General features: G+C 42.0%; 1 protein-coding gene across 1 annotated transcript; it reads right to left on the reverse strand.

Moving 5' to 3' along the window:
- Window positions 1–4,579: 4,579 nt before the first annotated feature.
- On the reverse strand, window positions 4,580–5,155 carry LOC138898530 (uncharacterized). Its single transcript, XM_070184605.1, has one exon. It carries the CDS (start codon window positions 5,153–5,155, stop codon window positions 4,580–4,582), a length of 576 nt encoding a protein of 191 aa, XP_070040706.1.
- Window positions 5,156–13,223: the final 8,068 nt, after the last annotated feature.

The raw sequence follows: 13,223 nt of genomic DNA on the forward strand, positions 1-13,223 counted from the left end.
AGGTGTTGGCCTTATGACCCACCCTTCCTCGGTATTGCTAATGATGCTCCCAAAAACATTTTTGATTTGATTTGCAAACAGAAATATCATAAATACAATTGTACTCACCACAACATCTTTCACATTGTATAAATTCTCATTAGTATTTCCAGTCATTCACAACAACAATATTTTCTTGGCTCATTAGGCCATTCACAAGATTCTTTATTCCTGGTACGATGGCCGTATTTCATATTCCACACTTTCACCTCTTTCAATTTCAAAGATCACCATCAAATATCAACATATAGAAAATTTCAGAAATCATATGCTTCCAATCCATTTGAAATGGGAACTTCAAACACAAATGGTTTCTTCCCAAAGAATGAGGCATACCAACCAACAATAGAAACACACATGAAAAATCATAAACAGTCAATACACCATTTACTCTTGCAATACTCTTCCCCAGAAATGACAATATACAAATTTCAACACATGAGTATATAGACGTCGAATCACACTGGATATATTTATTAAGCAAAGCATTAGTTAAAACAACCACTAATGGGCATGAATTGAGTACAAAGGCTTTTAGGCAATTCTATATTCGAAGTCATTTTTAAACAATTGAGTCAAGGCTCATTTCATATTCTTTATCGCATCTTCTCAAATCATTTACACTACTAGCCACATTCATAACTTAAATTCTTGGCACGTTGGCCACACTTTATATCCCCAATTCAATTATTTCATTTCCAACCACCTTTATAGGTTATCAACAACAAGACACTTCCAATCAAGACTTTAGGTACACATATGAGCAATTTTGAGTCTTAAGCATATCGAGTTTTTCTCACCCAATTGGTATACTAGTTCTCATTTAAAACACGACTCAAAGCCACAACATTTAAATACGCGACCCATAATTTGAAATTTACGAGAACATTATGGAATTCAATTTCAAGAGAGAAAGTTTAGCCAACATACCTCGCTTTGAGCTTTCCTTAAATTACTACAACGTTCCAGAAATTCTAGCAATCCCAATCTATTTTGAGACACAACAAAATTGAACCATTATTAGGAAGATATTAATGGTCTCAGCTCATTTGAGCATTTTATCAAATACTAGATGTGCAAATTTAACTACAAGATTCTTCTACAAGATTTCCTTCACTCCACAACCCAATCTTTACTTATTTGAGCTCAACAATCTTCCCAAAAACCTTATTACTACAAGCATGTATAAATAATACTCTTATACCCAAAAATAATACTCCAATTCAACCATCTTTTACTTAAATTCGAAATATAAAACTAGGGTATGGAACCTTACCTCTTAGATGAAGAACTTGTGGGTTTTCCTTGTTTATCTTCCAAGCTTTTAGCAAGACTTGACAAATAATTAGCCTAGGGTTTCCTCTCTCTCTAAAACACTCTCCTTTCCCTCTAAAACATCATATTTTTGCTCAAAAATGGCCCAAAGCGTGTATTTAACGAAGTAGGGTCGGGTTTTAAAAACCCAAAAATGGAGCTCTGGAATAGGTTCTGCGGTCGCATATGTGACCACATAATGGTTATGTGGACCACATATCGGCCGCATAATTGGTGTCCAAAATGATCAAAACAACTATCTGAGTCTGCAATCACTATGCGGTCCGCATAACTGTTATGCGGTCGCATAATGCACCATAGAACAGTTATGCGGTACCATAGTCGACCGCATAATTGCTCCCGGAGTACCCCTCTCCTGCCTCACTTCTGCGGCCATTATGCAGCTCGCAGAGTGATTATGCGGTCGCATAATGGACCACATAAATGCGCTTTTCCGCCAAAAAGTTTCCTTTACTTTTCGGCACCACGAAACCTTGAATTCATTTGCGAAACCTTGAATTCATTTGCGAAATTTTACGGGGCTGTACACTTAAATACTTCGAAGTTTTCCAGGGTGTTACACTTAGCCTCATGCAAGAGCTGAGACAGTGCTTAGTCTAATGCAGGGGAAGGCAGAGCTTAGCCTTATGCATTTAAGGAGACAGGTCTTAGCCTCATACAAGATCTGAGACAGTGCTTAGTCTCATGCAAATGGAAGGCAATGCTTAGACTTATGCAATTGAGGAGGCATGGATCATACTCATGCAAGATTTGAGACAATGCTTAGTTTCATGCAGGGGGAAGGCAGAGCTTAGCCTTATGCAATTAAGGAGGTAGGGGTTAGCCTTATGCAAGATCTGAGACAGTGCTTAGTCTCATACAGGCGAAGGCAGAGCTTAGACTTATATAATTAAGGAGGTAGGGCTTAGTCTCATGCAAAATCTGAGACAGTTCTTAGTCTCATGCAGGTGGAAGGCAAAGCTTAGCCTTCTCCAATTGGAGAGGCAGGGCTTAGCCTCATGCAAGATTTGAGACAATGCTTAGTCTCATGCACGTGGAAGACAATGCTTAGCCTTATGCAATTGAGGAGGCAGGGCTTAGCCTCATGTATTTGAGACAATGCTTGGTCTCATGCAATGGAAAAATAGTAAGTAAGAGCAGAGCATTTCTTAGCTGGAGATATGTTTGCGCTTTGCAGCTTTGTCGTTATGACGATAATGATTCTAAGGTGCGCACATACTTGCGGTTATTCCTCGTTCCTACATCTAAAGAAAAATCGTGAGTTTTGGGGGAGGTTAGTTCATGCCTTTCTCTGCTTTCTTTGCTCTGCTCTTCACCTAGAGCCCTGTTCAAGTTACCATGGGTAGTATTTGGCTAAAATAAAATTTTCGAAAAATACGTATGCATAGTTATTCAAAACACCGTAATATGCATTTTAAAAATCGATTAGATGAACCAGTAATTGTGACATTATTAGAGACATTGTGACCTTCTCGCCGTAGACACTGCCCCAGTTATCTAGATGAACTTCTGGCTATTTCGCATATGGTGCCGTTAGCTGAACTTGCTTTGAAATTTTGAGGGTCCTCCTTAAAATTTTGCCCCAATTTCCGGTTATGGTGAAATGGAAATTTTATTGAATTGTGACCAAAACCATAGGGATGCCTACGTATCCCCTATTAAATGGGAATCAGGTCAAGCGTAGTTCAGTTAAATCATATGCAAAAAGTTCAGACATAATATCTTTTGACTGTGTCTGAATTAATAGGCTTTGGCGAAATTTCTCCGTCCATCTCTGCGAGTGAGTGCTCCTCCTGTTAGTACCCTGTGAACCATGTAAGGTCCTTGCCAGTTGGGTGAGAATTTTCTTTTAGCTTTATCCTGATGTGGGAAGATCCGTTTCAGCACCAGCTGCCCCGGTGCAAACTGTCTAAGTTTAACCCTTTTGTTGAAAGCTCTAGACATTGTGTTCTGATAAAGATGACCATGACACACAACATTCATTCTTTTCCCATCAATGAGAGCTAACTGGTCGTACCGGCTTCTTATCCATTCTGCATCACTGAGCTCAGCTTCTTGTATAATTCTCAAGGAAGGAATTTCTACCTCGGCGGGGATGACGGCTTCAGTACCGTAGACCAATAGGTAAGGATTTGCCCCGATTGACGTGCGGACTGTGGTACGGTATCCCAATAAGGCAAATGGTAACTTCTCATGCCACTACTTGTGATTCTTTACCATCTTCCTTAGTATCTTCTTAATATTCTTTTTGGCAGCTTCCACAACTCCATTCATTTGGGGTTGGTATGTTGTGGAGTTTTTGTGCTTGATCTTGAAGGTTTCACACATGGATTTCATTAGATCACTATTGAGATTGGCGGCATTGTCAGTGATGATGGATTCTGGAACCCCGAATCGACAAACAATATGGTCCCTAACAAAATCTTCGACGACTTTCTTGGTTACAACTTTGTAAGATGTAGCTTTAACCCACTTTGTGAAATAGTCGATGGCCACTAGAATGAACCTGTGCCCATTTGAAGCGGTGGGCTCGATTGGTCCAATGACATCCATTCCCCAGGCAGCAAAAGGCCAAGGTGTGCTGGTTGCATTAAGTTCATTTGGAGGTACTCATATCATATCTGCGTGTATCTAGCACTGATGACATTTCTAGACATACTGGATGCAGTCTGTTTCCATAATAATCCAAAAGTATCCGGCTCTAAGTATCTCCTTGGCTAGTACGAAACCATTCATATGTGGGCCGCAAGTTCCGACGTGTATCTCTTCAAGTAGTTTGGAGGCTTCTTTGGCGTCAACACACCGTAATAGCCTTAGATCTGGAGTTCTTCTATATAGAATTCCTCCACTCTGGAAGAAGTGGTTAGACAACCTCTGAAGTGTGCATTTTCTGGGTGTGGCTTGCGTGCTCTGGATATTCTCCTTTTGTCAAATATTCCCAGATATCATGGAACCATGGATTCCCATATGTTTGTTCTTCAATATGAGCACAATAAGCCGGCTGATTATGAATCCTTACCGGAATGGGGTCGATGAAATTCTTGTCCGGATGCTGTATCATTAAGGACAAAGTGGCCAATGCATCTGCGAACTCATTCTGGATTCTCGGGACATGTCTAAACTCTATCTTCGTGAACCTCTTCAGCATCTCTTACACATGATATAGATATGGTAATATCTTGGTATTCTTTGTAGCCCATTCTCCCTACACCTGATGTACCAGTAGATCTGAATCGCCAATTACCAGTAATTCCTGGATATTCATGTCAACGGCCAAATTAAGCCCCAATATACAAGCCTCATATTCTGCCATATTATTGGTGCACGAAAATATGAGTTCCGTAGATACCGGATAATGTTGGCCTGTTTCTGACACCAAAATAGCTCCAATACCCACTCTTTTGAAGTTTGCGGCTCCATCAAAAAATATTCTCCACCCGTAGGCTTCGGTGATATCTTCTCCTACGAATGATACTTCTTCATCAGGAAAATATGTTTTTAGTGCTTCGTATTCTACTCCTACAAGATTTTCTGCAAGATGATCCGCTAATGCTTGTCCCTTAACTGCCCTCTGAGTCACATAGACAATGTCAAATTCACTCAACAATATCAGAGGGTCCATCCTTGATATGATATATGTGGTATAGGCACAGAAGTTATGCCTCAGTTTCAGGGCTATCCAGGTCAAAGCACAACTGGTGCGTTCCAGCAAAGAATATAATGGCCTGTTCTTTCCTTCCCGTCTCGTCGTGTTGTTCCAAGACACAACCAAAAGCCCCATTTAATACGGAGATATAGAGTAGTAGTGGTCTACCAGGTTCTGGCGGGGACCAGGACTGGCGGTGTGGACAAATATTCTTTGATTCTGTCAAAAGTTTCTGGCAGTCTTCAGTCCAATTGGTTGCGGCATCATTCTTTTACATTTTGAAAATCGGCTCACATATCCTGGTTGATTGTGCTATGAAGCGACTGATGTAATTAAGACGTTCCAAGAAGCTCATCACGTCTTTCTTGTTCTTTGGAGGCGGCAAATCCTGGATAGCCTTGACCTTTGATGGGTCTAACTCAATTCCTCGGCGGCTGATGATGAACCCTAATAACTTTCTTGCGCGGACCCCAAAGGTACATTTTGCGGGATTCAATTTCAAATTGGACCTCCAAAGCTGATCAAAACATTTCCTCAAATCTACTACTCTTCTTGGAAAATAGTTGTCATGGCCCTCATATAAGTGGCCCCAGTATTCCTCAGACTGAACGACATCTTTTTATAGCAGTACACCCCTCATGGTTTGATAAAAGCTGTCTTTTCGGCATCCTCTTCATCTATCCAGATCTGATGATATCCCGCGAAGCAATCCACAAAGGATTGGAGTTCATGTTTGGTGCAATTATCGATCAGTATGTGTATGTTGGGTAACAGGAAATCATCTTTGGGGCTTGCTCTATTTAGGTCCTGATAATCGATGCTTACTCAGACTTTCCCATCCTTCTTCGGAACTGGTACGATGTTAGCCAACCAAGTTGGATATTCAACAACTCTGAGAACCTTAGCTTTGATCTGATTGGTGACTTCTTCTTTGATTTTCAAACTCATATTTGGCTTGAACTTTGCTTCCTCTTTACTGGCGGACACATTGGGTTGGTAGGTAGTTTATGAGACACTATGGACGTGCTCAAACCGGTCATATCATCATAGGACCATGCAAAGATATCCTCATATTCCTTTAGGAAACGAGTGTATTCTTCTTTCTCTGATGGTGACAGGTGAATGCTTATACATGTTTCCTTGACTGTTTCAGAGTCTCCTAGATTAACTATTTCAGTCTTATCCAAATTTGACTTAGGCTTGTTTTCAAAGTTCTCCACTTCTCTGACAATTTCCTCGGGCATTATATCCTCTTCCAGATCCTCTGAATCATTATCCTTATGTTGCGTTTTCTCATTACATACCACAGGCGCAAGTTCATCGGGATAGGTAATAATAATACCGTAGAGAAAAAAAACGTAAAGAATAATGATAAATACTAAAAACAACAATGCATTTAGATAAATCTTGAAAACGTCAAACAGGCGCGGCTCGATGACCCGAGAAATTATTTCAAAATAAAACATGTTTAAAACAAAATACTGAAAATGTTTTAAATACTCGTAAAAATTGCTTTTAAAATAAATGATGTTGATTGCCAGGCTACCCAGGAACTCGATGGGCCCTTGGTGGTGCAATAGTCTAGTTCTTGAGAACAGCTCCCTTCTCCACGGTCTGAATAATGAGGCCTTCTTCCTCCCCCTCCTCAACTATCACACTGCAATCCATGTCCTCTTCTTCCAAGAACCGATTTCTTAAGCCAGCTAGAACTTCATCTTCTTCAGATCCCCACATCATGTCAGCTTGATGAAAAGATTGGCTCAAATGTGGTATCGACTGCTCAAGAAGGTAATATGGACCACGCTATGGCGGTGACCAGTTCTGATACTCGTGCCAGGTGTATTGATATCCCAATCCAAAGGTCATGCCATGACGTTTTAGCTGTATTGGCTTGGCAATACCCTGGAGATTCTTCCCGAGCCCTTTACCGGGTTCATACCCTGCCCATGCTAGTATGATTTCTATTTTGCTGCTCCACCATTTGTCTTTATCAATTGCATTGATGCGCTCGATGCGATGATAAGTCTCTCCACCCAATTTCCTTCTATTTTCCACGACCGGAACCTTTTGGTTGGTGTAAATAGGATTACTCCCGTCTCCATGAATGATCACCTCTTGATGATTCCATTCGAATTTCACAGCCTGGGGCAAAGTAGAGGCCACGGCCCCAGCGGCATGTATCCAAGGTCGTCCCAGCAATAAGTTGTATGAGGCGGGTATATCGAGTACTTGGAATTCAACATCAAACCAAGTCGGGCCCATCTATAAGAATAGATCGGTTTCCCCAATTGTGGCCCTTTGGGACTCATCGAACGCCTTCACGTTCATAGTCCCTGCTCGTATTTCATGAAAACCTTTACCCAATCTTTTCAAAGTTGTCAGCGGACAGATGTTGAGACTAGAACCTCCATCTATCAAAACCCTGGCAATGAATTTATCATCGCATTGTACCGTGATGTGCAGCGCCCTGTTGTGGCTTAATCCCTCTGGTGGCATTTTGTCTTCATGAAAGGTGATCTTGTGGCTTTCTAGTACTTGCCCTACCATGTTAGCCATCTCCCTACTGGTGATATTGTTAGGTACGTAAGCTTCATTCAATACCTTCATCAAGCCATTCCTATGCGCCTCAGAATTCTGCAGTAATGATAGGATGGATATCTGAGCAGGAGTTTTGTTCAGATGGTCTACCACAGAATATTCTCTCACTTGCACCTTTCTCCAAAGATCATCCGAGCCGGTTTCAATGATGGGTTGCTTGGAAGCAGCTTCTCTACTCGTTCCTGCCAAATTCTCAAGTGTATAAATTCTCCCAGTCCTGGCCATACCTTGTGCTGCGCTAGATTCTTCTATTTTTGCTTCTCCTTTCCTCCTGGCTTCTACAACATAGTCCCATGGTACGACATTGGACTTAAAGGGCAGTGTGGATTCTACCGTCATAGTGAAGGGTGTGGTTACTTCTACTTCAAATAGAGCAGGTGCAGCTGCAGGTGTTGTTACTTCCACCTCGAACGGGGTTGGTGTGGCTTCTTCGACTTCGACCGGTGGCTGTATCTGTACCACAATAGGAGTAAGAGTGACCGCAGGTTTCTTTGGGTCATCCCCTTCTCGAATAAGCCCAATCGACCCTTCCGGGTCCCATTCTTCATCAGTCTCTATCATATTTACTCCCTCACCCCTATGATCTGGGAGGGATGGTTGCGGACGTTAGGTGCAACCTTCTTTGCTTGTATAACCTTGGTATCGATTAGTGTCTGGATCTTGTCTTTCAGGGTGCGACATTCATTAGTGGTATGGTCGTTTCATGCCGGAGTGGTAGGCATATGTTTTGTTTGGATTGACCCATTGAGAGGAGTTTTCCATGGCAACAACGGGAATAGGGGTGACATATCCAGCAGCTTTCAGTCTCTAGTATAATTGATCAATGGGTTCAACAATAGGGGTGTATTGTCTGGGTGGCGTGCGGTCGAAATTTGGTCTGGGTTTCTGATAGTTTTGGTGGGTTGGTGGTGAGTGATAATATGATGGCTGGGTGTTATAAGTGTGGTAGGTAGTGGCGTGTTGTGGATATCTGGGAGGTGAATGCTGATATGTGGGTGGAGGTGTTTGGTATGTAAGAGGAGATTTTGGACCTTGGGCTACCATCACGGCCCCTACTTCTTTCTTCTTGGATATAACCCCTGACTGCAATGCTTTGTTTGTAGCCTGTTATGCCTCAAAATTAGTTACCATTACTCTCTTGATCCCTTCTTTAATCCTTTCCCCTAGCTTTATGATGTCGGAGAATTTGTGGTTCTCGATAACCATCAACCTTTCATAGTATTGTGGATCCAGGGTCCGGACGAAAAACTTGTTGATCTTCTCTTCTTCCAATGCCGGACTTACTTTCGCCGCTTCCGATCTCCATCGAGTAGCATACTCGCAGAAAGTCTCCATTGGCTTCTTCTTGAGATTCTGTATATAGAAGACATCTGGTGCATTCTCCATATTAAACCTGAACCGATCCATGAAATCCGATGCCATGCTTACCCAGCTAACCCACTTCTTTGGATTTTGGCTGATGTACCAAGATAGGGCATCGCCAGTGAGGCTTCTCGTGAACAATTTCATGCGAATCCTTTCATCCTTTCCAACTCCTACGAGCTTGTCACAATATGTCCTCAGATGCACCTTTGGGTCACCTGTTCCGTCAAATATCTCGAACTTGGGAGGTTTGTAACCCTCTGGTAATTCTACGTCTGGCCGAATACACAAATCTTCATAATTCAAACCCTCAATGCCTTTACCCCCTTCGACACCCTAGACTCGGCTTGTGTGCTTCTTCCGTTGCTCTGCCATATTCTTGATGAGCAGGTCCTTCTCGACGGATTCCGGTGTGTATGGGGTTTGTTGAGTGGGGTGATGTAGGGTTTCTACGTATATAGGGTTACTTTGGTGGATACCGGGGATTTGGGTGTAGTGATGATCATTGGTTAAGTTTTGCGTATCGGGTGGTAGGTTGCGGTGTATTTTGAAGAGTATGGCAGGTAGTAGTTTGTGGATACTCAGTCGGAAGATGTTGGTGTTGAGGAGGAGTTGGCACTGGTGGAGGGTTAGGATTTTCAGGAGCTGTGGCATATTTATGAGTTGCGGGAGGATTTTGTGGATGTTGGTTTGGTGTGTTTTGAGCAGGTGCTGGGTTTTGGGCATTCTATTGGTTAATATCCAGGACGTTTAAGGTGAGGGAGAGGTTTTCCAAGTTGCGGACCTACTCAAGTTCCCCTTGCAATTCCAGTATTTTCTACTCCAACCGTAGAACCAAATCATTCTGTGCCGGAGTACTCCAACCATCTGAAGTTTCAACATTTTCCGCATGCGCAGCGTTATCTTTCCTGATGCCACTCATGTCATCCATCTTAGCCTTTCCCTTACTTTTAGGATCACTTGGAGGAGGAGGGCCTCTGGATCTGGTATGATACGCTGATGATGCCAGTATGCAAGAACCAACCTTAGGGAATGGGAATAATCAAAACAAAGAAAAGCAAAAAGGTAAACAAGTCAGTAGAGGATTTTGGAAGGATATTTTCAGTATTTAAACATGTATTGCGGAATTATAAATTCGCGTCCTAATTTTGGGGACCTCATTGTGGCCGAGGTAGGCCTAGCGACATATAGATTTGGAGAAACTTGATACCGATAACTGCCTCATTTTATTAATGTAATAAATAGATCAAACCTCTAAATTGATAATATTTTAAAAGAGTTGCTAGTGGCATTTGCCTTATTACAATCAATTTCTAAAACGACTCTAGAAAAGAAAATAAACAGCAATTCTATTCTTTTTGGTTCCGGAGGGACCCTCTCCAAGTTTGGCCTTCTTGGCCCTATCGATCAGATTCCCCAGGTCGCGCATATCTAGCAGTAGATACGCCTTTGCTAGGTGTCCTCCTTTGTTGCGCTCTGCATTCTGACAATCCACGATCCTCTTCCTCATCTTCCCTTTAAGTTCCATCAGACCCTGCTCTAAGTACTCCAATCTCTCTGTTTATTTTGTAGCAACTTCCCTCCATTCATTGATTGATTCCATGTCTATCTTGTGTTGTTCCAAATGTCTGGCTTAAGACTCAAGTATTCTCTTGCGCAACCTCTTATATTTTACTTGTGCTTTAGCAATATCGTCTATGACCTTGTTTCCTCGATCGATACCTAACTCGACTTCTCCTGCTATGTCATCATCCAACCATGATAGGTAGAAATACACCTGTCCGTCGTGGTGCCGATCTGGTTCGATGGTATCTTTTTCCACAATAATCTTCAAATGCCACATGTGTTGGGCCTCACACTTGAATGGAATGGCACCACCCTGAAAGTCTGCTTTGTAGTGAACCATTTTAGAAACTCGAGGTATGACTTGTTTTCTCCCAGCATGTCTCATGACCCTAACAAGTTCATAAGGGTAGATACCCCTCAACCTGATCAGCACTAAGTGAGGAACATCCCTGAATCTGATAATGAACTCGCTAGTAGGGAACCACTCGAACATCCAATGGACCTTGTCATCAGTCAAATTGCTAAAGAAGTGTACCCAATCCACGGCGTTTTCCGGTTGTGCAAACTTGTCTGGGATGAAAGTCATTCTTTTTGGATGGTGGAAAGCTATGTGGTCATTCCATGGTAACCGTGGAAAGTCCTGACGGTACTGTCCCCTTTGAAGATGCTCCAACTACCATATCTGCAGCAACAAATTGCAACCCTCAAAATGTCTGAATCCTTTCTTACAACGGATCAAAGCTTGGTATATCTGTGCCATGATCATTGGGACAATAGTGTAAATCTGTCCCTCAATCCCTTCTATTAAGGTCTTGATCACCATATCCAAATGAGTGTGAATCCCGTCTCCTTGAATTGGAAATACTATCATACCCAGAAAACAGACGATGAACACAAAAACTCGATGATAAGTCTAGCCCAGTGAAGTGATGGCAAACTCATCATGATAGATACGGTAGGATGTGTTGTGCCTATAACACTCGTAGAGGAAGTAGAAAGGTATGTAGGACTTCTTTAGGCAGACTAACTCGTCATTCTTTCTAAGACCCATTATTTTCAGAAATCCCCTAGAAGTACGATTTTTCGGTGCCAGCAGACCAGGGTTATCCCAGGGTATCCTGGCAAAACCTCCTATTTCCTCAAGAAGGGGAGTTATCTCTATGCTACCAAAACGAAAAACAACCCTCTTTTCATCCCATAACATAGTAGCAGCCTCGCTCAGTACATTGTTTGGTTGAATGTCTAGCAAAGAAGGTAAATTTCCCAGAATTCTTTTCACATAGTTTTTGTCGCTTCGCGAGAGATTTTCCCACCAGCCTAGCAACAGAGGTGAGATAATTCAGACCATGCCGAACCTGGGGACTTCGTGCCTCATTTCTGCAAAGCAAATAAAGTTAGCCCTCTCCCCCTCCGGACAATACTACATACACATTAATGATTAACATATCTGCACGTTTTCTCCAAATAATGCACATATCATCATTGTGCCCTATTGGGATTATGGAAATCCCGATGGGTTTTGGACAAGGCTTGCCTTAGAAAGTTATTATGCGGACAACATTCTAACCCGTACTAGGTTCAGACATGATGCATGCATAGTTAACATCAGAGTGGGGTTTTCTATAAGAGTCTAGACCGGTACCCTCAAGTGGACAACTTGAGAGGGAAAGGCACGGAACCGTCGACTGCACCACTGATCGACTAGTTTTACTGCAAATAAGCCTTTCCAAATTTAAAAGGGTGATATAGGAAGAGCGCGGACACTCATGAAGTGCCGCTATGGTATTAATTGCACACAAGTGGAATATGATGTAGAGAATGCAATTATGCAAAGATAAAACAACATGTTGTCAAGTATTTTGCAAGGTAAAGCAATAAATGCAGTATTTAATAAATGTAAAGAAAGAAAAGAAAGAAAAACAAGGAGAAAGTTAGTCCGTATAATGGAAAAATTGTAATAAAGAGATAAAAAGGGGTAGGGATTGGGAAAGACATAAAGATTGAAGCCAGCGAACAAGGTTAAACGAAAAGTTGCATGTAAATTCATGTAAAAGGAAAAATAGGAAAGGGGGTGTGCATGTAGCAAATAAACGGTGAATTTGAGCATAAAATAGTAAAGACACATTTATCGAGGGAGACTAATTCACACAGACTAAGTTCATTATGGTAAGAGCCTAAGGATATCCCCAGCAGAGTCGCGATGCTGTCGCGCCCCATTCTTCTTGCAAATATCGGGCTTCGACGTCGTGACAACTCTTTTAAAATGGAGGAAGGATTATTAAAAGAGAGTCGCCACCTAACGGATTGAGGTGCGTTAGGGCATTTATTGCAAATGACTCGGGTTTACTAGTTTGCGTTACCAAAGATTGGGTAAGGGCTCATATTACCTCTAGGAGAAGGTGTTAGGCACTCCTCGAGGTCCACAACGGTAGGTCCCGACCGAACTCAAATCATGTGAATTAGTCTAAGAGAGAGGAGGAACAACGTGAATAAAGAAAGAATTATTTTAACATGAATGGGGGGTCCTACGCTTTTTAGCCTAAAGGATCACCCCGTGCAATATAAATAATACTTCGCAACTCCCCTAAGATGGGGGTGTTACTTATATTATTCAGCGGGTACAGACTATCATCTCCTGCTACCCGATTACTATCTTTAAGTTATTTACCTAAAGCGC

The sequence above is a fragment of the Nicotiana tomentosiformis genome, chromosome 9 (assembly GCF_000390325.3).
Source record: "Nicotiana tomentosiformis chromosome 9, ASM39032v3, whole genome shotgun sequence".
In the NCBI taxonomy this organism is placed as follows: domain Eukaryota; kingdom Viridiplantae; phylum Streptophyta; class Magnoliopsida; order Solanales; family Solanaceae; genus Nicotiana; species Nicotiana tomentosiformis.